Source organism: Drosophila innubila, assembly GCF_004354385.1.
Source record: "Drosophila innubila isolate TH190305 chromosome 3R unlocalized genomic scaffold, UK_Dinn_1.0 2_E_3R, whole genome shotgun sequence".
In the NCBI taxonomy this organism is placed as follows: domain Eukaryota; kingdom Metazoa; phylum Arthropoda; class Insecta; order Diptera; family Drosophilidae; genus Drosophila; species Drosophila innubila.
Window position 1 is genome coordinate 15,355,910 of NW_022995380.1, and position 23,600 is coordinate 15,379,509.

The following is a 23,600-nucleotide window of genomic DNA, read 5'->3' on the forward strand; positions in this document are numbered from 1 at the left end:
TAATTGAATGCTTTAAATATGCAACTGCTTATAATAATGAGCTTTAATTTGGTCAGTGGGCGTTGTAATGACCTTGAACTCAAGCTCACTGGCGGGGCCACTGCGTCAACGGCACCTGTTGCTTGTTTGCTTTTCAATCCATAAATCAGTTCACAATAAAGAGTGCAACAAGCGCATATTTAAAAATAAAATCGTCCATTTATATATTTACATTTGACGCTCTTGCTCTTTGTTCGGTTCGATTGTGCTTGCTCTTTTCTCAGGTCTTCTCTCGCTTTATGCTCGTTGGGCTACAAAAGTCGAATATTCCTTAATGTGTCATCAGTTCATCGGCGGTATTCTTTACTACAACGTCTTGGTGCTAGTCGCATGCGATCGGTTACGAAGCTTTTGATTCGAATTAACTACACTCATACTATTTTAATGCCAGTTATTGATAACTATACTTTAACTGTATATGCAGAGATAGGCAGCTGAATTGACACCGCCCGCTTAACGGTAATTTTATGCCCTGTGCGAACTTATCTGTTAGTGACATATTTTATTTTTAAAATTATATTTATTATATTTGTGGGACCTATCATGTTTGCCTTTTAAGACTGACCTTCTTGGCTGACAGCCGATTTTGTTGATATTGTGCCCAAAATTTAAAATATTTCTAAGTATTTCGGTTTTATGCACCTGCGTCGATTTCCGCTTGTCATCAGTCAGTTTTGGCTCGAGTTTTTTCATTGTATTAATTTTATTCTTTTTGGCAACAATTATCAATGTTGAATAAATAGTACCATGTCAAATTATTTGTTAAGCTTAATTGCGCGCCAAAAATGTTGCTATTAAGTCATCGATCATAAGCTACAGATAGTAAATAAAATTCTCTTTTTGTCTCTTTGCAGCTGCTCTTGTGACAGTTAAAACATTGTACAAAACAAAGCGAATCAAACGAAACCCAAGTATATATAATTTTCAGACAAAATAATGTCTGCACTTGCCGCTGAGAAACGCGCCTCCTTTGCGCGTCGGGCCGAAAGTTTGGTGGAGCGGGTGAGAGTTTTGAATACCATCTATGAGGTAAACGGTATCAAGTGACCAAAATGCGTGAGATATAACAATTAGTTTGTTTGTCTTTGTTGTTGTTGTGGCTATGATGCTTGCATGGTTGTTTGCCGTCCAATTGAATTTTATTTACAATTATTACAAATGTGCTGCCAAATTAGCCAAGTCGTAAATTAACGCCAACCAGTCGATTCGAGTATCGGCCAATTTAAGCAAACAAAACAATAAAGGGGAAATGAAAAGTCATAACACTGACATTCGCACATACTATACATACGTAGTATATATAGAATTTTATTTGATTAGACGTTACGGGCGTGGGTGCAAGGCATTAAGAATTTAGACACTCAGGCGTGCCTAGTTGACTTGGCTCATTGCCCTGTCTTTGGTATGCTTTTTTAATTAATCTCCTATATGATATGGTAAATGCATATATATATTGTATAAATATGTTCAAATTTTACCCATGAAAAGTCTAAATAAAATTATGGAAAAAAAATTTAATTTCCCTAGAGTCGTAATTTGCTTGTAAATTTTTGACAAAATGTGAAATACTCTTAAAAATGGAAAACGAGTGTTCGCACTTGATATCAATATGATTATGTCAAGGATCTGCAATAAGCAGGTTGTTACCTTTAATATTTATATTGCTAGATAAATTACTTAGTATATAACATTTATGGGGCCATTGGCCACTGTGGCAACGAGTTTTTTTTTATCACATCATGTGTGGTTTTTCTTTGTTGCATGTAAAAATGTCGATGTACTTAATTTCTGGTCAAGCTAAAAATAATCGTCTAAATTTAATTTTAATTCTCCTATAATATGCTTAGTTATTGTAATTCTTTTTATCAAACTGCGACTCAGACTTACTTTGCAACGACATCAATTGGGTAATAAATATTTACATGAAAGTACATATGCAGTCCGAGCATTAATTAAGCGGTTGAAGCAACAACAAGTAAACTTACTGACAAATTATATACATATATGTACATTGTACATATATTGTATACATATATGTAGTTTGCCAATGACCGACCATTTAATTCACTTTGTGTAACAGAAAATTTAATTGAACACCAAATTGAGATAAACGAGGGCAGCTCTAACTGTTCATGTACCTAATATTAAACAGGAAAACGTGTGAGGCAGAAGCTCTAAAAGAATAGATATCCAAGGGAGCTGATCAAATATAAAGCATCAACAAATTTGCATTCATTTTGGGTAAGGTTAGGCATCCCCTCAACATTGTAAATAACTTTATCAGGCTCGAATATTTGCCTTAACAAAAATATCAGCACAAATAAAAGAAATTAAGCGGTAATAGAAAGAGAGATATATGAGCTGGCAAATAGTACGATGCGAACACAGCGAGTCAAATAAATGAACGATAAAAAGCTAATAAAGTGCAACATAAAAAATGTGTGCGTAAATATCGCGTGAATACATTGTGTAAATAAAATTCAAAGCGGAAAGAAGAAGAGAAAAGGAGAGGCGCGGGACTCGTATCTTGATTGTCAGCTACTGAGGAAGATGTCATTCTTTCGAACTTAAATTCTCTTGCTCCTCTTGTTTGAATCCTCGTAGTCCTGGCACGTGTGCTTGTGCTGCCCCTTGGGCTTAACGTGCTCTCTGTTTTTGTATGGGTGCCTGTACTTGTGTGTTTGCCTATAAGTAATTCACTTTTAAAAGCCATGCACTTGAATTTTCTCAATTTATTAAGCATTAGATTGCTTTCAATCATTTTTAGGGTATGATGTTACAACTAGCCAATGGTCTGTTAACGGTCAGTTACCAGAGATACTAAAATTCTTAACTTAAAATAACCCAAACTCAAATTCCATGGGTGACACATTAAATTTATACAAACTTTAAATACGCTTAAATTTTTGTAGAGAATATACGTACAAATCCGTAATCATTTCATGCGCTTAATACGTTTTATTGTTTTTCATATAATATTGTTTCAGCCTTGTTTACATTTTATATATGCACATTTTATTTGAGTTTAAACTGCTGTTGTTGCTGGCGTTGAGCTCAAAAAGAATTAAAATCGAAAAATAATGGATGTGTGAGACAGTGGATTAAAGAACACATTGCGTATACGCTGTTTGGTTCGCATTCATTGCATAACATTCGTTTTTATCAAGAGATAAACAGATAAACGCCAAGTAAAATGTTTTAATTTCGATTTAATTAAACAAAAAGCAAAGTTGGCCAAAGAAAGGGGATTGAGGATGCGTATGATTAAACGGACTGTGTGCGACAAGCGAAGAAAATAAGCACAGAAGTGAAAGTAAAACCACAACAACACAACAGCCACTGTGCACACACACGTATAAACAACACATTAACAGTATTAACAACAACGGCAACAACAATGTCGCTACAATTACATAGGCAGGTGTGCAGAACAAACAACAACAACGATTTATGTGCACAGGCAAATGGTTGAAAAACAAAATACAAAAGACGCATTACTTAAGCTTTAGGCGAGAGGCGTGTCAGGGGCGTTCGTAGGCAGGAGGAGGCGTGACAATAAGTCAACAGACAATGGCAAAAAGCTGCCTAGAGCTGTGTATTGCATACTTTAAGACGCCAAAGTGGCAAAACAATTGAAAACCCTGTAAGCCACTTGCCCTAGGCAATGTTAAGAAGTTTAACCAGCCGAGCTAGAGGCGTAGCAAATTCCTCGTCTCTGAATTGCTATTGAAATGTGTATAACAGCAGATAAAAGGGAATTGCCAAGTTAAACAGTTTAGAATAGAAAAAACAACGCAAATCTGCTGAGTAAATGAAACTGTGATTCAGTGTGAGGTTGATTGACTTGAATTCAATACCAGGGAATAGCACCGAATTGTACCGAAATCGGTACCGGAACCGTTAATCGAAAATAACCGTTTCAAGAAGAACCGAATACCGAAACCTTTGTACCGGTACGGTTGTGGTTAAGTTGCTGGGTCAAAGAGTTGTCCAACTTCCAACTGTCATAACTTGATCAAAACTGAATAGATTTTCAAACGGAATGTCATTTTGATCATGATTTGGCCGTTAAATTTATTCTGTATTCAATTTTTGTTCATTTAAAAAATTTAATTATTTTCGACCAAGATTCGATTTTGATGCTAAGGGTCCCCCCTTTGAAATTTTGAAAATTCAAAATTTTAAATCTCAAGTTTTCACCTTTAATTAACTCCCTCTATCGTAATTAGTATAAAACAACACTTTAAACTTGATTCTGAGACCTTTCATTATTTTGTAAAAAATCATGAAGAATTGGATAAAAATTTTGACTTGTAAAGTGGTTAAATCCGAAGTCTGACTATCTTCAAACTGTCATTACTTGATCAAAACTGAATCGATTTTTAAAGGGAGTGTCATTTTGGTCTTGATTTGGCCTCTAAATTCATTCTGCATTCAAATTATATTAAATTCTAAAAAAAAAATATTCTTCTCTAGATTCTACTAGATATTGATGTCGATGCTAAGGGTCCCCCCTTTAAAATTTCGAAAATTCAAAATTTTAAATCTCAAGTTTTCACTTTTAATCAACTCCTTAGATCGTAATTAGTATAAAACAACACCTGGCTTAGATTCTTTCTAAATATGTGATAAATTAATGTTAATCAACTTATTTAAGTTTATATTTACAAAGAGTACGCATATTTTTAAAGCACTTTAAATTTGTACACACTAATTTGAATTTTTCTCGAAAAACATCGTTAGTCATACGAGCGTGTTAAATTTTTTATGCAACTTTGAATTTCACTGCGTCGACATTACATTTTTGTGCTGAGTCAGTGTGGAAAAAAACTCATCAGACGAATGGCCAAGCTCATTGGCAGCCGCGAAACTTGCAGTGGAACGTGAGCAGCATTCATATTCATATTCACTATAGTACGAGTATTCGTATTCGTTTTCGTTATAAGCATCATTATTATTTAAAAAAAATGTTGCCAGTCGCTAGTAGTAAAAGTTAATATTTGAAATAATATTATAGTTAACAGATATAAAATAAAAATAAGAGAATTTTTAGTTTTGTCAAAACAATTACTTGACTAGCTGTATATACAAATAAATATAATTGAAATGCACATAGTTGTCATTGAGGCAGAGTGCACTTTCGGATCCGACTTCCGTTGTTGCTGTTGCTGTAACTGCTGCGACTGACTTTTGCTTGACCTACGCCACGTAAATTCTAAATGCGCATATCTGATGAATTTCAGGGCAGATGGAAGGTGGGAGACGGGATGGGTTGACTGTGTAGTAGACAAATGAATAGCTTTGGCATTCGAGCTTTTACCGCGCACGGCCAAATTAGCGCATCAAAACAAAAAGGCGCTCAGCACGGACAACAAGAACAACAAAAGCAGCAGTCGCTATGAAGAGTTGGCATAACAATGAAACCAAGAATGAGAACTAAAACAAAAGGAATTTTTCATATAAAATACACACACACACACACAGAAGCAGCCAAATAGACAGTCGACGCATACACATATAATGCGTGGGTGTCAAAAAGCATTGCGCTCGTAAGTAGACAACAGTATTTTGTAATGTACTTGGCATTTTGCGTGGGCGCTAAGGCCGCAGCGTTGCCAGAAAGTCTAAATAATAATAAAGATGTTGTGAGTGTTAAATTTATTTTGCAACAGCGATCATTTTTAAAAACTTTACATTTCTGCAGAATAATTTTAATATTTATTAAGTAATTTAATAAAAATAAATATTTTGTCCACTGTGTTTCGTAGATTTCAGATACAATTTAATCTTTAAATTTTAAAGTATTGTCAGCGTCAGTTGCATTTCCTTTTATTAAGCTGTGATTAATCTTTAACAATCTGGCAGCGTTAAGTAAACACCTGCCCAACGAACTGCCCTACGGCAACATATACACGCCCCCGCATAACAGAATTTAAAGCTTTTTTTTGCGTCGCAACATCTTGCCATACACAGAGAGTATACACTCTTGGGCCCACTTTCCCCTTACCCCGAGACACACACACACAACTACAGTAACGTTCACTACCATTACCATAACACTTTTCGGCATTTTGTTTTGCTAGCAGTTTCGTCGCATTCGCTGTCATCGTCGTTGGCACTCGTCGTGTTTGCTTCGTGCTGCTTACAGCGGCATCTCGTCCATCTCGGCCGCGTTGATAAGACCAGGCGGCGGCAGCAACAATAGTCGTTGTCGTACAGTCGAACGTGGTTGTTGCCATCGCAGTGCACCGAAAAGTTGACTCTAGAAGCATCCGCAGAGAAGTTAACGTGTTGTGAATTTCGTTGCAATTGCGTCTGAGCGCCTGATATACGCAAATCAAGAAACGTTTGTGTGTTGAAAGTTGAACGGTGCAAATTGTGTTGTGAATTTTAGGCATGTCTAAACCGGTAACACCACAGCATCGAGCCGCTGGCGCCGCAGCTTCCGGTTCGGCTGAAAAGATTAGTGTAAGTTTGTTGTTTGCAGACGTTTGCCATTTTTTAAATTGATTTGCTCAATTATTTTTGGCCGACTTTTTTTTGCACTTAATGTTGCCTACTTTGCAGCGTCATTTTGTTGAATTGCGCAGTTCTTGAGTCACTTCATGGGTTTAATTATATGTTGCATTCCCGTGCAATTTCTCAACTGCATCCGTTGCATATTTTAACCTCTACGTGACTTTACCAAGCTAACGACACATTTATAATGCTCACACCTAAAGCTGGGTCTAGCAAGATATATACGAGCATCAACTGCAGCGTCACAAAGTATGCAAAGGGTCCGCTGAATTCCTATGACCTTGTTCGCAGTTGGCATGTGTGTGTGGGTGTGTGTGTTTGTGTGGGTTGGTGGTCGCTTTGGAATTTGTTATTCGCTGTCTTTTGGTAGCTAGCAGATTGGTCTCAAAGGGCACAGCATACTTTTTGGCGTGCGACTCATAAAAATTGCATAATTGTCGCTACATCTGTGTGTAAGTATTAGTGTGTATGTGTGGATAACTGTAACTTTAATAGAGACATCTGTATGTGTTGGGTGACCATTACCGTTAACGGGCACATTTTACGTGCCATTTGCGTTCGCATCTTGCAGGCCAAGTAAATTGAGCAGCTCAAATGGCCAACGAGTGTTGCTAGCTGTTTATTATGTTTGTTATTAACGGCCTGAAATAATTGTCAGCCTTGACATCAGAGACTGCGCAATTAGGTATTGCAATAATTTACGGACTTTCATTTATTTCTTTACCTTTCCTAACGCTTCCTACCTTGGCATATAAATTCAACAGCAAATCTGTTATCCATCAGCAATAAATCTTATCGAAAAACTTATCAGTAAAATCGAATTACCGCTCATATGTTTCATTTTATTGTGCAGCTTAACTTGTGTTTAACTGAATCAGCAGCCATAAAGTATGCAGTGTTCTTGAAGCTTAATCCAGCGCAAATGTTGCATGCCTTGTGGCTTTTACATTCACATCCGAGTTCACATTCTACTTCAACTCCAACTATGCTGACAACCCAAACATATTTCAGTTGGCATCAGATTATAATAAAATTCTGCTTGCAGACATTTTTTTCGTGTTCCAATATAGCAACATTCCTCTTCTTTCTTTTCTTTTATTCATTTTTCCATCTTGACTTTGACTCTATTGTGTTGCGTCAACAACAAAGAATGCAAATTTAATTAAAAGAAGATTTCCTACAGACCCTGAAGTGATTTTTTTCAATCGAGTTAAGAGAGAGAGATAATTGAAAATATGATAATCTTTTGGTAATCATTCAATGTTCAATTCATTTCCATATAATGTGGTCTGATTATAAATCCATTTTGGAATGTGTTCAACCAAATTTGATTCATTTTCAGCAACAAGAACTTTGTTAAACAAATTTCCGTGGATATGGAATTCGGTCAAAATTAATATTCGAAACAAGTTTGCATATATGCGAGAGAAGCAGTAATTTTTTGATAAACAATGATAAAACTTTTAAATTAAACTTCAACCACATAAAATAACATTTCAATTTCGACTTCAATGCTCTTTATACGAGTATTATGCATAAAAGGTATATTAGCATTTATGAAAGTAAGAATATTAGATGGTATCTAACACTATTAGAGGTTTGATAAGATTTTAATACCGATCTCCGATGAAAATATATCATTGTAACATTGCCTACTGGGTATACGAATAGTCGATGGATAAAAGTTAAAAAAAGGATATATACTTTCATTTGTTTTTTATGTAATCCGGAATTACGCCGCAGGTTGCCATCATGGACAATGCACATACACACGCATAAAACGCATATTTACCCCCTCACATACATACTAGCACACACATAATCAAATATCTTCCATTTACATGAGTCTCGTTATTGCTGCATAAAAGAGAAAAAATATTCTGTCAATTTTTTGTGTAATTTGTTGACTTACACGGAAACCCAAAAGTGTAACAGAGATCAGAGTATTTCTGTTTTCACTCCTCTATCCCCTTTCCATACTCTTCGGCCACCATTTTTACGGGGTTTGGTTGCTTTTTGGATTGTCTAGGGCATCGGTTGGGCAACTTTATGACCTTGTGCATTGAATAAACTTTCATTACACCAAGATTGACAGTGTAGTGTAAAATGTGCCACGCCTCAATTGGAGTGTGTGTTTGTATGTCAGTGTGTTAGTGCGTTTGTTATGTGAGATCTGCTTAAAAGCATTTCTCTTTGTTTATAAATGTACACATAGTTTTGTTTGCCAGTGTACGCTGACTGAACATTCAACATTTCCTTGTTTTCTTATTTACTTGAATCCGCTTCAATATCAATTTGTTGATGTCCGTCATTTGATCAACAATTGCTGTTGGTTCTTTAATTGCATTTTTAATGAAGTTTTTTCAATTTCCATTAACGGCAATTGCCTTGCTACCAATATATATTACACATACGCAGCGTGGTCTCGACAATTTCTGGGCACAGCTGTTCCCGGGAAGCTGTCACATATTCCCACATTTTGTATTTCTGGCAAAATTTGCGACAACGTTGAGTATTTTTGTCTTTGGCGCTGGCTTAATTATTCACAAGGCAAAGTTACGAAAGTTTTCAAGGCTCTATTGCGCATACGACGCATAAAACAAGCAGCCTGTCAAATGCTAATGCCTGCCTGCTAATGCCATAGCTAGACTGCCAAAGACTGTTTAAGAAAATTTAAACGACCTTTAATTGTCGGGTTTTAGCTGGGTTTTGTCTATTAAAAACTCACTTACTGCGACCTTCAAAGTTTTTTCCAATTTATTGAGCTAAAAAACTTTCAGTATCACTATTACATTCTGTGATAGACACAAGTTTTGGCGTTCGTTTTCAGGAAGTTTTTTCAGTGGCAAAATTCTCGTTAGGATTCGTATTCACAGTTTTCCAATAAGCGTGCCGAAGCATATAAATATATCACGTATACGAGAGTTTGAACTTTGCAACCTTAAAATCAGCACATCGAGCATTTGCCATAATTCCAAACTGGGCTTAAAAGCTGAACTGCATGGCTAGATGGCGTAAAAGAGATATTTCCCAATTAGCGACGATTCCCATAATGAACAGTTAAGCTTTGCGGCGGTTAATCCAAATTATGCCGACGTTGCGATTAACGGCTTCCATGGACGAAAGAAAAGTTTATTAAGCTCACTAAACGATGCACTAAATGATTTAAATGCTCATAACACTAACACTTGAGAATAATTTTGTGATTAAGTTAATCAGTGAGTATTGAATTATCTGTGCTTATTGACATGGTATTTCAGCTTTTATCATGTATTTTAACTGATAAATATGTATGTAAATTATTGAAATAGTCTGTTTTGACTTATTTAAGTTTAAAATTCATTATCCATTTATTCATCCATTAAAATTCATTACATGTTAAATAATCTTTTTGTGCAGTTCAAATTCTGTGTTTTTTTTCGATTTATTGCAGTAATTATTTAGCCTGTGATAGACATCATATGCTGCATATTAAATACGTTATTTAATGATCCCTAATTGAATATTAATTAATATTAATGTGCGGCCAATAACTGTTAGTTAAGGGACTAGCTAAGGTTATATGAAAATGTTAAAAAAACATACAAAATAAATACGTGTTTATCGACTACGTATAAATAAAATGTTATTTTTGAAATAAAAAACCGCAAAAACCATTTTTCCTCTTTATGTCCATAATTAAATTTTCATTTTGCATGCCTCGGAGTCGTATAGAAATTTCCGCAATACTCTCTGGCATATCAGAAGTGAAACATCAATTTGATGTGCAAACCGATACATCCGGTTTGTTGGCTGGATGCTGTGGGATTGGCAGGCGACACATGACAGCACTTAACCAAATATAAGCACCTGTCGCAGTTGTCGCAGCTGAAACAGTTTCATTTTGTACCCTGTTGTGAATTAAATCGTAAAAAAAAAATGAAAACAAAGCTCTATAATAACTTATTGTAATGTTTTATTGTTTAAGAATCCTTTAAAAAGCTGTTTCTTGTAATGACAGCAAGATCATATATGCCTGATAAGACACATTTATTGTGCAGGGTATCTCCCAGTCGACAACACTCCTTGACAACATTCTTCCTTGTATATTTTGCCGGATGTCGCAAGTGCTGTGGGATTTCAACAATCCCTAAAGGATATGTATGTGTGTATGTAGCTGTATGTGTGTGTGTGGGTGTGCATGTGTTTACTATGAACCGAAAATCCATTTACACTTGAATACATATTGGTCATCATGAAGTGGACAAAAGCGAACAAACTTTGTGTTAGGCATAAACAAACAACATATGAGTGATAGAGAGAGAGAGGGAGTGAGGGAGGTAGAGAGACAGAGAGAGAAAAAGAGAGAAACTGAGAGAGGGAGAGAATGTTTGTTTAAATTATGAATGCAGTAAATGTAACTCAGTAAAGTCCGGGCGATTGAGTTAGGCGTGTCCGGCAAAGAGAACGCTGATTAGACCCACAACTACTGGACACAGAGGAAGCTGCGAATCAGAAGAGCGGAAAACTGTGGCCAAAACAAAGTAACAAGCACTTGGCTAGATTCACTTTTTGTGTTTAAGTGTTGCGCTCTTAGTCAACGACAATGCTTTCTAGAGCACTTGAAAGGATCTTAGCTTAACTTTGAGCCAAGTTGAGTTGAAGCAAGCATTCACAACAGATGGCGACTGTCTCTTAAGTATACGTAACTTCCATTTATCCATATATTTAGCTGTTGCCATATCAATAACAATTCCATTTGCAAATCAACAACAGTTTTTTACTGTCAGTTTTAACACGGAACACAAGTTTTCAAGAGATATATCTTCCAGAGCATAAGTTTTCATGTCATGTCGGTAGTATTAAAAACCAAAGCATTCATTTTATCCAAGGTGAACAACGACAACAGCATGCAAAATAACAATACAGTGAGATATAAAATATAACGCAAGAGCAATTGCATTTTCATGTCCACAAAGTTTTCCTTTGGCTTTGGGGGCTTGCCTGTTGTTTTCCACATTTCTATTTCTTGCCAGCTGTCGACAAATAAAATAACACAACAGGCTTAAAGAACGGCTAACAACAACAGTTGCTGTTGCACATTGAAATGCCTACATATATGTATATGTATGTGTGAGTATGTTGTATGCTGCTCCACTAAACGTTGCCTTTTGTTGCAGTAACTATGCCTGAATGCCTGGCAAACATGCATGAAACTGTATCGCTTGGTCATGATACACGTACATGAATACCTAAAGGTCTTTACACACACACATACAAAGTTCAGGCATTGCCCGAAAGCTAAAAGTTGCAGCTTTGTGTGAGTGTGTGTGTCTGTGTACGTGTCAACTCATTGACCTCATTGCTGTTACCCTCTGCCCTTGCCAGTTAGTGCCGATGCTGCGACTCCTGACTGACGTGTTTTATATTTTCATTTTCCTGACATCGTTGACGTTGGCAGTTTTCCTGCCACCTGCCTTCCCATTGCCTGTTTCCTGGCTGACTGCGCTTATACCCGTACATTCCTCCCCTTCACACATTCTATGATTCGCTGTGATTCTGTGCCATTACCATGCCCAGCTGACGTTTTAATGTCGTAATCGAATAGCATCAACCTCAGTGCTTGGAACTTCTGAGCTGACAGCAGTGTGTCCAGGTCTCTGATTCTGATTAGACTTCCCATTTCCAAGGATGTAATATCTGACATGTTGGGGCAATATAACAAATGATATTGGGCACACTTAAGATTGATTTTTTAAGTCAAGTTAGCTAAGTATTTCTTTAAATATGACTTTGTATTCCAAGTAAAATATATGTTTAAATATTTTCATTTAAATTCACTTTTTTAACATTGAATTTATATTTTAACAGCTCGAGACTTTTCTAGAAACACAAGAAAACAAACGTTTTTGGCAGTGCTCGTAATTAAAAAGTTTCAGTTTGCAACTCTTATTATATTACCTTAGATGTTCTATGAAATGTGTTTATACTCAAACCCAAATTGCTTACTTGACAGTTGTCAAACCTCAGAGCTTTCCCACACTCTTTCAATGAGTTGCATGCTCCAATTACCAATCCTTTCCGAATTTAATGAGGCATACATCAATTAGACGATTTCTCATCGTTAAAAACTTGTTAAACTCGTGTATATCAATTGACATAGAAGCACAAACAATTCAAAACATTGAACTATTGAAAAGTCAATTAAAATTCGTCCCCTACGGCAACGCAACTAATATAAACAAGTATTTGAAAATTGTTTGATACATGGAACAAAATATAAATCAAATGATTGAGCCACGTCGAGTTCTTTTTTAATTGATTGATGGCAATATTAAAAGTGCTCGTGGCAAAAGCGAAAATGCGAAAAAGAACAATTGCAATTTACAATTGAACAGAGGAAACCACAAAGAATACAACAAAACAAATAGAAATACGAGACACCTCAAAGAGCTTGAATGCCAGCAAAAGTTTTATTCATTACGTATACGACATGTACGGTTAAGAGTGCGTGCCATCGACTCTGACGCTGTTGCTGTTCTTGTTACTGTTGTTGTTACTGTGCCCGACAGCTCAACAACCACAACATCAATCATCGAATGCGTCAACCTCGTCGATAACAGATGACGTCGCGACGTCAAAGGGCTGAACGTTAGCTGGATAAGCATTGTCAGGTCGTAAAGTGCAGTCAGTCAAGTGGCAGGTGCTTGTACGTCAGCGCTCTTTGCAATTTATTACCGATTTCATAATTTACAAACGTTTCTTATGACATCACTCCAATGCTGCTTTATTTGATCACTTGTACGTTAGCAGCTTAAGGATATTTATTGCCAGCTATAGAACCAACAATTTGCATAACAAGCAACTGTTGTGTGTTGCAAGCAGCATATGATTTTAGAGACCGTAACTGTTGTAATATTTCAAATAAAAGTTTAAGTCTAGAAACTAATTTTAAAATTTTATTAAAAGTTACGAAATAACACTTAATTTTAATTGGCATTAAAAAAATGCCAATTCATCATTAAATATCTGTATTCATTTAATATAACGAAATAACATTTATAAAAAAAGTCAGTCTTACATTCTTTTTTTTTTTAATTTAAAAGTTATAGTCTTTTATTACTAAAATATTCTTGGTGTATGATTCAATACCTTTCATATGATACATATCATGTCCTTCAAGCACGAATATTAGGTATCTTTTTTTAATTTTCACTTTTCGTAACTTTTAAATAAAAAAATTATATTTAACTTTTATTTGGCATTTTTTAAATAAAAATTATTTATCGTAACACATTTTCTTCGCTATGATTTTTTAGTTATCTTATTTGCGGTTCTTGTATGATTTGATTTACGATTCCAACCGTGCTTGAAATGTTTCATAGCAAACAGCTTATAAATTCTGGTTGAATGCAATTATGAGTTTACGCTTCATAGCAATAAGATTTCCTTAACGCTCGCTCTGTTCAGGTTTTAATTAGTAACAATTATTGTCCCAGTTTAAAAAAGCTACCAGTTTTCAAGGCGCTCTTATAATTCAAAATTCAAACGATCAATTAATTGTAGTGGATTTCTGACGACAACGTGCGCAATTTCCATGTTGTTTAATCAGCAATAAATCCGGGTTGCGACTGCGACTGCGACACACTACAAACGTCATAGCCAGGCCTATTTTCATTGCCTGTTTCATTTGCCAATACCATAACCATCACTATCGTCATCGCCATCGCCATCGCACTATCCATTGTTAACGCCATTATTTGCGTTGTTTTGTTTGTTAGCACAGCACTTTGCAGCACAACTGCGTCCCCTGTGCAAGGACGTGCGCCTTAAAGGCGTGGCATTGCCATAATGTGCATTGCTTGTTAACGTCAGGCAACATTAAGGCTGAAACTGACTCTGGGCTCATGTTCACTGTATTTTTTATGGGACAACCAGCTACACGACCCGGAACAGTTATGCAAATTTACTGCAGCGGCCACAAACCACCATCAACATGTTTTATTTATGATTTTAATTTGAAAGTGCAACTTTTATTGGCATTTGACAAACAGATGACCAGCAGCTGCCTCTAACCACACCCACTGGGGCTGTCTGCTTTATTTGGTTTTGGTTTTGGTTTTGGTTCTGGTTCTCTTCTTCTTCTTCTTCTATTTTTATCCCTATGCTATGCGTTAACTCAACACATACAAATGCTATTCAGAGTTGGTGCCACATTAACATAATACTCATTTGTGTATCTAAATATCTATCTATTTACTGGCTTGCGAAAAAAATAAACACTTTAGACTACATTAAGGAGCTTAGGTAAATTGTGTGGCCCCTCTATGGGCAAAAGATATTGACGAGAGACCCTAGAAACGAGAAGCGCTATACTGTCTGGTCTTTTGACACTTTTATAGTTTCTATCAATTTCAATAAGTGTTTTTTTTATCAGTGTGTGCGTGTGTATCTGGGTGGGTTTGTGTGTGTGAAAAGGATGCTCGGTCTGTGGACAATGTCTAATGAATGAATTTGTGTGTATGAGGGGACTCGTTTACCTTAAGCTTAAATAAATTATAAATTTAGATAGCTATTAGTGCGGGTTCATTGTTTATCGTTTTAACAGTAAACATTGTCTAAATTACTGCAATAAATTAGCTGCAAGCCCTAAGCAAACTGAAAATTATATTATAATTGAATATATTATGCAATTTTATTCATTAATTTTAATTTATACAGAGCATTTCCGTTTTTCAACGCATCACAAATTCCATTGCCTACTTTTAGGTGGCAAATTGAAAATTCTAATTTGAATGTAAATGCAATGCATGTAATTGACAGTTAGCATTATCATTGAGCAAACATCACCCAGTTCCCTCTTATTTTCCTGCCTACTGACCTCGGTTTGCCTCTTTCCACTGTTTGTCGCGTTTTTTCCTTCTCAGTAACAAACACACAACAACATGAAAGCTTGTCGTTTTTTTTGGTCATTTCATGCCCAGTCATTTTTGACGCTTCAGTTTGTTTAAATGGCAACGTGGAAATGATTTTGCCTTTTAGCTTAATTTTTCCTGCTTTATGTAATTTATTTTGTGCCAGTAATGCGCTAACAGTGCATAATATAATCCAATTAGTATTTAATTCACAATGTCAATGGCGTTACAGAAATACAACATCAGCACGGAAAAATGCGGAGATCTGACCGTCATAGTACAGGTAAAATTTAAAATTCATTTAAATATGCACAGATAAAAATCGATTATTTTATTTCAATTTAAAGGGGGATCTGTCGCAGCAGGAGAAACGTGCTGTGTTCATTACAGTTCATGATCTGGGCTGTAATCGTATGTAGACAAGATTAGTTTAAATATTTGAACTTGAACTAATCATGCCGCATTGGCAGATAATTCGTTTCAGGAATTTGTGAGCAGTCCCTGCATGACGGAAATAAAGGAACGCTCTTGTTTTATACATGTTGATGTGCCCGGTCATGCGGACAATGCCGATGCATTGGCCGATGGCTTTCCATTTCCATCGCTTCAGGCTTTAGGCGAAGATTTGGTCACCGTGCTGGACTATCTGCATGTGAAGTATGTAATTGGACTCGGCGAGGGCGCTGGTGCCAATGTGCTGGCCCGTTTTGGCCTTGCCCATCCCAGCCGAGCACTCGGCCTCATTCTGATCAATGCCACAGGCAGTGCTGCAAGTGTTTTGCAATCCTTTAAGAGCAAGGTGCGATGAGGAAACTGTCTTTGTCTCTGTCTTTGCAATAACATACGTAATTACGTGTAATACATTTTGATCATTTGCAGTTCATTACCTGGAAAAGTGATGAGGTGGCCCAATCTGCTGAAAGCTTTTTAATTTATCACAAATTTGGACATGTAAGTTGTTGCATTTGCATTTAACAAACTCTTATATTAAGTGTGACTGTGTTTGTTGTGGTTTGTGTATTAATCTACGTGTTTTATTTCTATTTACTTTCCTTTTTGTTTTTGATCTGTTTTATGTTTAACTTGGGTGCATATTCCTTGCACTAAAGGTCATGGAGGTAAACGAGTTTTAAGTCTAATATCAAAGTCTCATCAGCTCTGTTTAGCCCTTTAATTAGTACAATGCTATCGTTTAGTCTCGAAAAATTTTAAATTTATTCAAATTTGACCAACCTGCAATTGTCTTAGGTCTTTGCAAAGCATGTTTATTAATATGTGTTTATTATTTACTTCTTTATTATCTTTCTTATAGCCCTCGGTACGTAAAGCTCAATCAACAAATTGGCCAATATGAAAATGCAAAATTCTTCCAAAACTTATAAAAATATTTTTGTTTAGCATGTTTTGTAAATTGCATTATTGTAGTATTGTAGAAAATAGTAGCTAATGTTAAAATGTTCTATTTGAAATTTAACTATTCTCTAATGCAAATATTCTGCTTACTTACACTGCACAACAAACAACACATAAAAATAATAACACATATAGCAAATTGTTGGCGAGAATCCAGATAAGGACAAGATTGTAGCCGAATATCAAAAACGTTTGCATCGATCTTTGAACAGCAAGAATGTGGGTCTCTATGTGAAGGCGTTTATGAAGTATGACCAAATGAAATATACTAATGAAAGACGCCTAGTTGATGTTATTTGTATCTTGTAGTCGTAAGGATTTGACACTCAAAGGATGCAAAGTAGATGTCATATTAATTACAGGCATGCTCAGCCCATATGCCTCAATGGTAGAGAAGTTGCATCGTGATGTGGAGAAAGAACGCGTTACCATCTTGAAGATTGAACGTGCTGGGGATGTTTTGGCCGATGCTGTATGTTTATTTGTTTCGACTCACGGATTTAAGTTCTGTTTTATTTTAAAAATGTTTAATTCCTTGACTTTTTCAGCCCTCAAAGGTGGCTCAATCTATACTATTGTTTTGCAAAGGACAAGGATTGCTTACTTCGATCGTCATGCCCGGCGTGGATCGTGGACGGTCCTACTCCACCGCCAGCTCAGGCTCTTTTGAGCGGCGCTTATCACGTGGCGTTTCTATGGAGGATTACGACAAGCCCAACATTCGTCGCCTCAGCATAATGAACAGTGAGTCGCCCAAAAAGGAGTAATCAACAGTACACAGTTACATACAAAAGCCAGGAGCAGTCAAATTCAACGTTGAGTAGAAAAATCAAGTTTAAAAAAAAATTATGCATATTTAAATTAAATAATTAAACTTGGTAACAATCCGTAAATAGACGGAGAGAAATGGTATTATATGTGAAACTAGAGGGCAAGCAATCATTCATGATGCAATCGTATTACTTTTAGCCAAATGAACAACATGAATTTTAAGCCAAATTTTTATTTCGTAGTCATTGTTTTTAATAAAAATATCTACAACAAAACACAAAAATGAAATTAGCAAATTAACAACTTGTATGTTAACGAACGTACTTTATTATGTAATTCCCATCGACCCACCTGTGAAAACCAAAGTAAAGCGATCATATCTCAAGTCAACTTCCAATTGCTCGAACTTCGACAATTTAACAACTACTTATACTGTATATGTATGTAGTATATGTATCTGTATAATCTATGTATACATTTAATATGTACAAGCAATCATCTATGTAATACCTCCGATTAGTACACTGTACCTAAGTAACAAAACAACAACACATTTGTGACTCCCATATTTACTTCGTTGTCCACTAATTTTTCTACATATTTATGTATTTGCAAACAGTTGAAAATTACTGTTTTAATAAACAATTATTATATACAATTATTATATAGCGTAAGTTCAAAGCACCAAAGCATTAAGCTGCTTATTTAAAAATATATATAACATATAAAAATTAAAAAGGCACACAAACTAAATATTGTGTTTATCAAACTAACGAAGCAATGAAAAATTAAATAAAGTTATTGTAGTCAAGCTTGAAAAGCTGTTTTTTAGCATAACGGTTACTATTTTGGCTTTTAAGTGTAAAGCTATGCTCTTTAAAAATAATCCACGCACTTAACAATAGATGTAGCAACCGTCAAATAATAAAGTTTAAAATTTAAAAAACCAACTTTTTAATTCTATTTCTCCACACAATCGGTCGGTTATTAAGCGCTGCCAATGTAACTTCCTTCCCCGAGGAGTAACGATTTTCAAACCTTCATTAAAATGAACACCTTTATTTTATATTATTTTGCATTTAAGATTTTCATTAAAATATTAAATTATTGCAAAGCTATTGAGTTTTGCAATTTTCATTAACTAAAATTTAAATTTAACATGCTGCGAAGTTACATTTCGTTCACATTTATTGTATTTGGTCACACTGGTAAGTGGTGCTGCCAGACTTGTGATTTTGCGACTCATTAATAAAACCAAAATAAAGGAAAACAACGCTGCCACACTGTTATGACCAGATCGGGAAGATCCCGAAAACGGCGCTCGATTGAAATTCACATTTTTAAACTACTAACAATTCTTTGAAAAGCAATGAGATTAATAAAAAGATAAGATAAAAATATATGTGATCATTTCTATGAATAATGGAAATCCGTCATCAAGGGGAGAAGTTGTATAAATTAATTCTAAATTAAAAATCCGAAATTCGTAAAAATTCTGGCAAGAATTTTTTCAAATATCCTTTTAGAAAAGTGCCAACATGAAAGCAAGGCTGCCAGACGTTCAAATTAACGGTAACTTTTTTAAGGGTGCCAGACGTTCATCGACTCAGATCAACGAACGAACTATGCAGAGATTTGAATCAACTGAACTAAGTGACCAGGGTCTAGTTCGTTTGTTCACTTTAGTGATTAGTTCAATTGAACTTAATCCGACTCATTTTATTAAAAAAAATAATAGAAAAATAAAACACTTTCAGTACACAATGTTTTAAAAATAATAAACACTGATATATTCGCTTGCAGTAAAGAAAACGTTCTCGGATAACTTTGAATTTAAACGCCTTTGCATGGACGCGCCACCGCCAACAAAGCCACCGAGAGGCATTAAATATGGAAAGGATGAGGTACATTTATTCAATAATTTATCGAAAATTCTTAATAAACCCTAAAAATTACCGTACAATAAAGATTTAAATGATTTCGAGATGTTCATTGCTTGCACTGAACCTTTAGATTAGTACTCAATGATGACCTGATGACGACATCGCCGCTGATGCGGATTCCTTTTGTTGTTGTTGTTTTTGCACGCCCTCTTTGAAATTTGATAATAACAAGAAGCGAATTCATAATTTCTGGGCGTGTTTTTTTCAGTCAGCTGGTTGTGGCTTCCTCGTCAACGTCATCAAGTCGCTGGGCTTCAGCGAGACCAACGAAGAGCGACAAAAGGAGAAGCAAAAAATTGAACAGGAATTCAAGCGTTCGGATTTACGTCTAAATGAGTTGGTCTCTCGACATGACCAGCAACTTACCCAAGTACTGCCACTATTCAGTCAGGTGTCCACAGAGGTGACTGCCAGTCGCGAGCGTATACATGCTGTCAAAGAGAACTTGGGCGCCTGTAAGCGCCTTCTTCAATGCCGTCGTGATGAGCTCAAGAAGATGTGGACGGACGCTGTGCAGCACAAATACGTGCTAGAAATGCTGGAGCAAATGTAAGTGGTTCCTTCAACTAGCCCGTAATGTGTGTAATTTATGCATTGTCTTCCAGCCAGGAGTTGCGCAAAGTGCCTCAACGTGTGGTCAGCTACACTGCCAAGCGACAGTATTTGCACGCCAGCAAAGCTCTGACGGATGCCCTGGCTACACTTAACGGACCCCTGTTGGGTGTCGATGGATTGGCTGATCTGCGTACCGACTTGCAAACGCGTCGACAACAGCTTTACCAGCGTCTGCACGAGGAGCTTGTTACTCAGGTTTACAAGAATTCGGCTAATGAGGCGTTTCAGCGAAGCAATTCAAGTCGCCTCAATTCGAGTTTCACTCGTGGCATTGCTGCCCGCCGCTCAACGGATCGCATTGAGGCCAATGCTCGGGTGCGCAAGGCATTGAGTGAAATGGCGCAGGGATTTGACTTGGACAAGGCTGAGATCGTTGAGGATGCAGATTTGATCGATCCAGAGCTCAGTTTGACCTACTTCATTGCCATTATTGTTGAATGCTTTGGCATGCTGCACAAGGTGCCCGATTCGCTGGAAACGATTCGAGTACACATTCAAACCGAGCTGCTAAATGTGGTACGTCAGACAACGCATCAGCTGGCCACTAGTGGATCACTTCAAACTGGAACTGGTGAAATCAATCCGCTGCTAACACTGCTGGAGATCATATTCAAGCAGTTCAAAGCTATCGCCAAGACGCACACTCTGCTGCTTAAGAACTATTTGGCTGTGGGTCAAAAGTATGCCGTTGTCGGTCCGCAGTCCTATGATCTTACAGACTTTTGGGCCCAGGCGCAGTCAGTGGTATTTGAAAATATCAAAACATCAAATTACTTTCAATTAACATGTTTTTCCTACAGCTGCAACTGCTACTGACGGACTATTTGGATATTCAGAATGTATCAGCGGATGAGGGCGCCCAAACAGGATTTGTGGAGCCTGCAAACAATATCAACTCTTACTTTCTAAGACGCAAAGTTCCAAGGTATGTGATTAATAGATACTTTTGTACACATTCATAATCCTTTGCTTGGCATTAACAGCACCAAGAAGTCCATGTTCAAGTTTGACAAATCCTCGCACATTGCCAGCAGCAGTAACAGCACGCATGAGAACTTCAAGGAGCATCGGCGAAATGCCTCTGACGCCTCTGTTGATGACAATTTAGGTGGAAATTTGCTTGGCAGCGGCAAGGGCTCCGTAACTGGCCTGCTTCCGCATGAGAAGAAACAGCGGGCAAAGCTATTAATATGCACTCCCGATCAGAATGTGATCACCAAAGTGTATCTGCCTTTGATGGGATACATTCAGGAAATTGAAAACTTTATGAAGTGCAAGCCGGGGTAAGTTAACAATTCTTTCACATTTATGTCGTATTAAATCCAATCCTAACTCATATATTTATGTTTTAGTCAACCCTGCAGCCTGCATGATTTTGTGGATAACTATATCAAGGACACATTCCTATCCAAGGGTCACAATCGGAACTTGCAGTTGACCATTGAGTCGCTGTCAAAGAATCAAGATGCATGGCGTACTATTATCACGCCCGAGGAAATGAAGTCACTAAATTTGAGCCGGCTACTCTTGCAGTCCACTGTCATGGTAGAGCGTCGTCTGGTGGAAACAAAGAATCTTATTGAAGATTTGCCCTGCTACTCAGAAGAGCTGCTCAAAATGGTGTGTGCACTGCTGAAAGCCTATCGCGAGATTTGTCAGTCGGCATACAGAGGCATTGTGCAGCCGGACTCGGAAGATAAGCGTATTTATAGCGTTGCTTGGTTAAAGGATGAGGATATCAGTAGATTTTTAAAGTAAGTACCCAGAATTGTATTACACCTATCTTTCAGTTTACAAACTTGCTCTGCATTCTTCCTGAAGAACACTTCCGAATTGGACTGATCTGAAGACATCGTGTCAGCGATCACGACACACACGGAAGCTGCAACATGGCAGCTTTGAGCCGTCCGAGGAGGAGAGCCCGCTGCAAGTGCAGCAGCGAAACATTCGTGAAGCCGAAATGCTAACGAGCAATTTGGGCGAAGGCGGCATAACCCAACAAGAAATATTGGCTGACATAAGCGTGCTCAAGGAGTTGGCTATACTACAAGAAAGCATGGAATGGTTCTCGGTTCGCGTCTCCGAGTTTGCCAACGAATTGCGACGTCCTTTGGTGAACGGTTTGAACTCGGCGACGGCCGAATGTGCGGCGAATGTGGCCATCAAGGATGGCACAATCAAAGTAATGACTAATCTGGCATTGGAATTCGATGAGCTGGCCAATACGTGCCTGCTGGTGCTGCATCTGGAAGTGCGTGTACAATGCTTTCACTATTTGAGATCGAAGTCGAGCATTCGAACCAATAGCTACGTCGGCTCCAAGGATGATATACTGGAGCCAGATCGCCAGGTGTCGGTGCTAACCAAGCGTCTGTCGGAAATGGATGAGGCATTCAGTTCTACGCTTCATCCGCGGAAGACGAGGGTAACTACTATCGACTATTTCGTTAAAATCTTTTTCTACATTTGGCTTTTGTAGTACATCTTTGAGGGCTTGGCACACCTGGCCGCACGCATACTTATACAGGCGTCCAATTATTTGGAGCACATTGATCAGATCACCGTTCAGCGCATGTGCCGAAATTCAATTGCCTTGCAGCAAACGCTTAGCAACATAACAGCATCCAGAGAGATTGCCTTGGATCAGGCGAAACATTTCTACGAGCTTCTCTGCATGGAACCGGATGTAAATACTAAAAATGATTCACAGATGATGATAGTTAAAATACAATTATTATTTTTTTAGGAAATACTCAATTCACTCCTGGAGCGTGGCACAGAGTTCTCGGAGATGCAATTGCTCAATGCATTACAATTATCCTGCAGGGCCTGTGGAATTTCCGATGCCAATCTATTGGCTTCCTATCAGCAAAAACTTTCCGATATACTGGGCACCAAGCCCTCCAAGGGTGTTGTCGTATAATAGTAACAAGCAAGTGAAATACCAATTTTAAATTAATTGCGCCTTGTATGCCCACTCACACATGCATACGTACATCAATAATAGTTTTTAACGTGTAAGTGCAAAGAGTATGGTAGTGTTAAGCCCAATTGATTATAAATGTTTTGAACATGTTGGCATGCACTTGGTGTCGCGGTATAGTCCTTTATAAACTTATATTCTAAAGTTCATGAACAATATTGTAATATGGCCTATACACAATAAATTAAATAGTAACAACGAATTCAAATTTTTCTCTAAACTGGTTTAAGAATTGGATTTGAATGGGGAAGTTCTGCGGCGACGTCTTAAACCGAAAGGCTGCCACCTTTTCCAGAAAAAAATTCCCTACATGGCAAGTCGTACCATTTTAGTTCAATAACTATTAGCAGGAAAGCCGTCTGTTTTGAATATATATTATGTTAGCTATGTTTTGCTATGAATATTTTTTTTTTAACTATGCAA

General features: G+C 37.1%; 1 protein-coding gene and 1 long non-coding RNA gene across 11 annotated transcripts; one reads left to right on the top strand and one right to left on the bottom strand.

Annotated features, from left to right (window-relative positions):
* The first annotated feature begins 329 nt into the window (after window positions 1-329).
* On the top strand, window positions 330-23,379 carry LOC117789757 (exocyst complex component 4). Of its 10 annotated transcripts, XM_034628889.1 has the most exons (18): window positions 330-498; window positions 894-1,068; window positions 15,685-15,735; window positions 15,800-15,863; window positions 15,923-16,251; window positions 16,332-16,403; window positions 17,001-17,113; window positions 17,175-17,337; window positions 17,414-17,609; window positions 19,440-19,540; window positions 19,788-20,128; window positions 20,185-20,938; window positions 20,995-21,119; window positions 21,178-21,477; window positions 21,547-21,948; window positions 22,016-22,619; window positions 22,674-22,880; window positions 22,941-23,379. In XM_034628889.1, exons 2-18 carry the CDS (start codon window positions 976-978, stop codon window positions 23,115-23,117), a joined length of 4,092 nt encoding a protein of 1,363 aa, XP_034484780.1. In that variant the 5' UTR covers window positions 330-498; window positions 894-975; the 3' UTR covers window positions 23,118-23,379. The 10 variants fall into 10 exon arrangements, with proteins under 10 accessions (XP_034484780.1, XP_034484770.1, XP_034484774.1 ...); XM_034628879.1 differs by lacking the exons at window positions 19,440-19,540; window positions 19,788-20,128; window positions 20,185-20,938; ... (4 more) ...; window positions 22,674-22,880; window positions 22,941-23,379 and adding exons at window positions 16,562-16,570; window positions 16,765-16,770 and having other exon boundaries at window positions 17,414-18,586; XM_034628883.1 differs by lacking the exons at window positions 19,440-19,540; window positions 19,788-20,128; window positions 20,185-20,938; ... (4 more) ...; window positions 22,674-22,880; window positions 22,941-23,379 and adding exons at window positions 16,562-16,570; window positions 16,765-16,770 and having other exon boundaries at window positions 894-1,041; window positions 17,414-18,586.
* Window positions 19,526-20,038, bottom strand: LOC117789759. The gene is made up of 2 exons (XR_004617929.1): window positions 19,946-20,038; window positions 19,526-19,831 (listed from the first exon to the last, which is right to left on the bottom strand). It is a non-coding gene; the product is annotated as an uncharacterized LOC117789759 (long non-coding RNA).
* Window positions 23,380-23,600: the final 221 nt, after the last annotated feature.

Coding starts and splice junctions, on each gene's coding strand:
- LOC117789757 (XM_034628889.1), top strand. CDS start 976: ATGTCTGCACTTGCCGCTGAGAAACGCGCCTCCTTTGCGCGTCGGGCC. Junction 21,120..21,177: donor CTAAGACGCAAAGTTCCAAG/GTATGTGATTAA, acceptor TGGCATTAACAG/CACCAAGAAGTCCATGTTCA. Junction 21,949..22,015: donor GATATCAGTAGATTTTTAAA/GTAAGTACCCAG, acceptor TTCTTCCTGAAG/AACACTTCCGAATTGGACTG.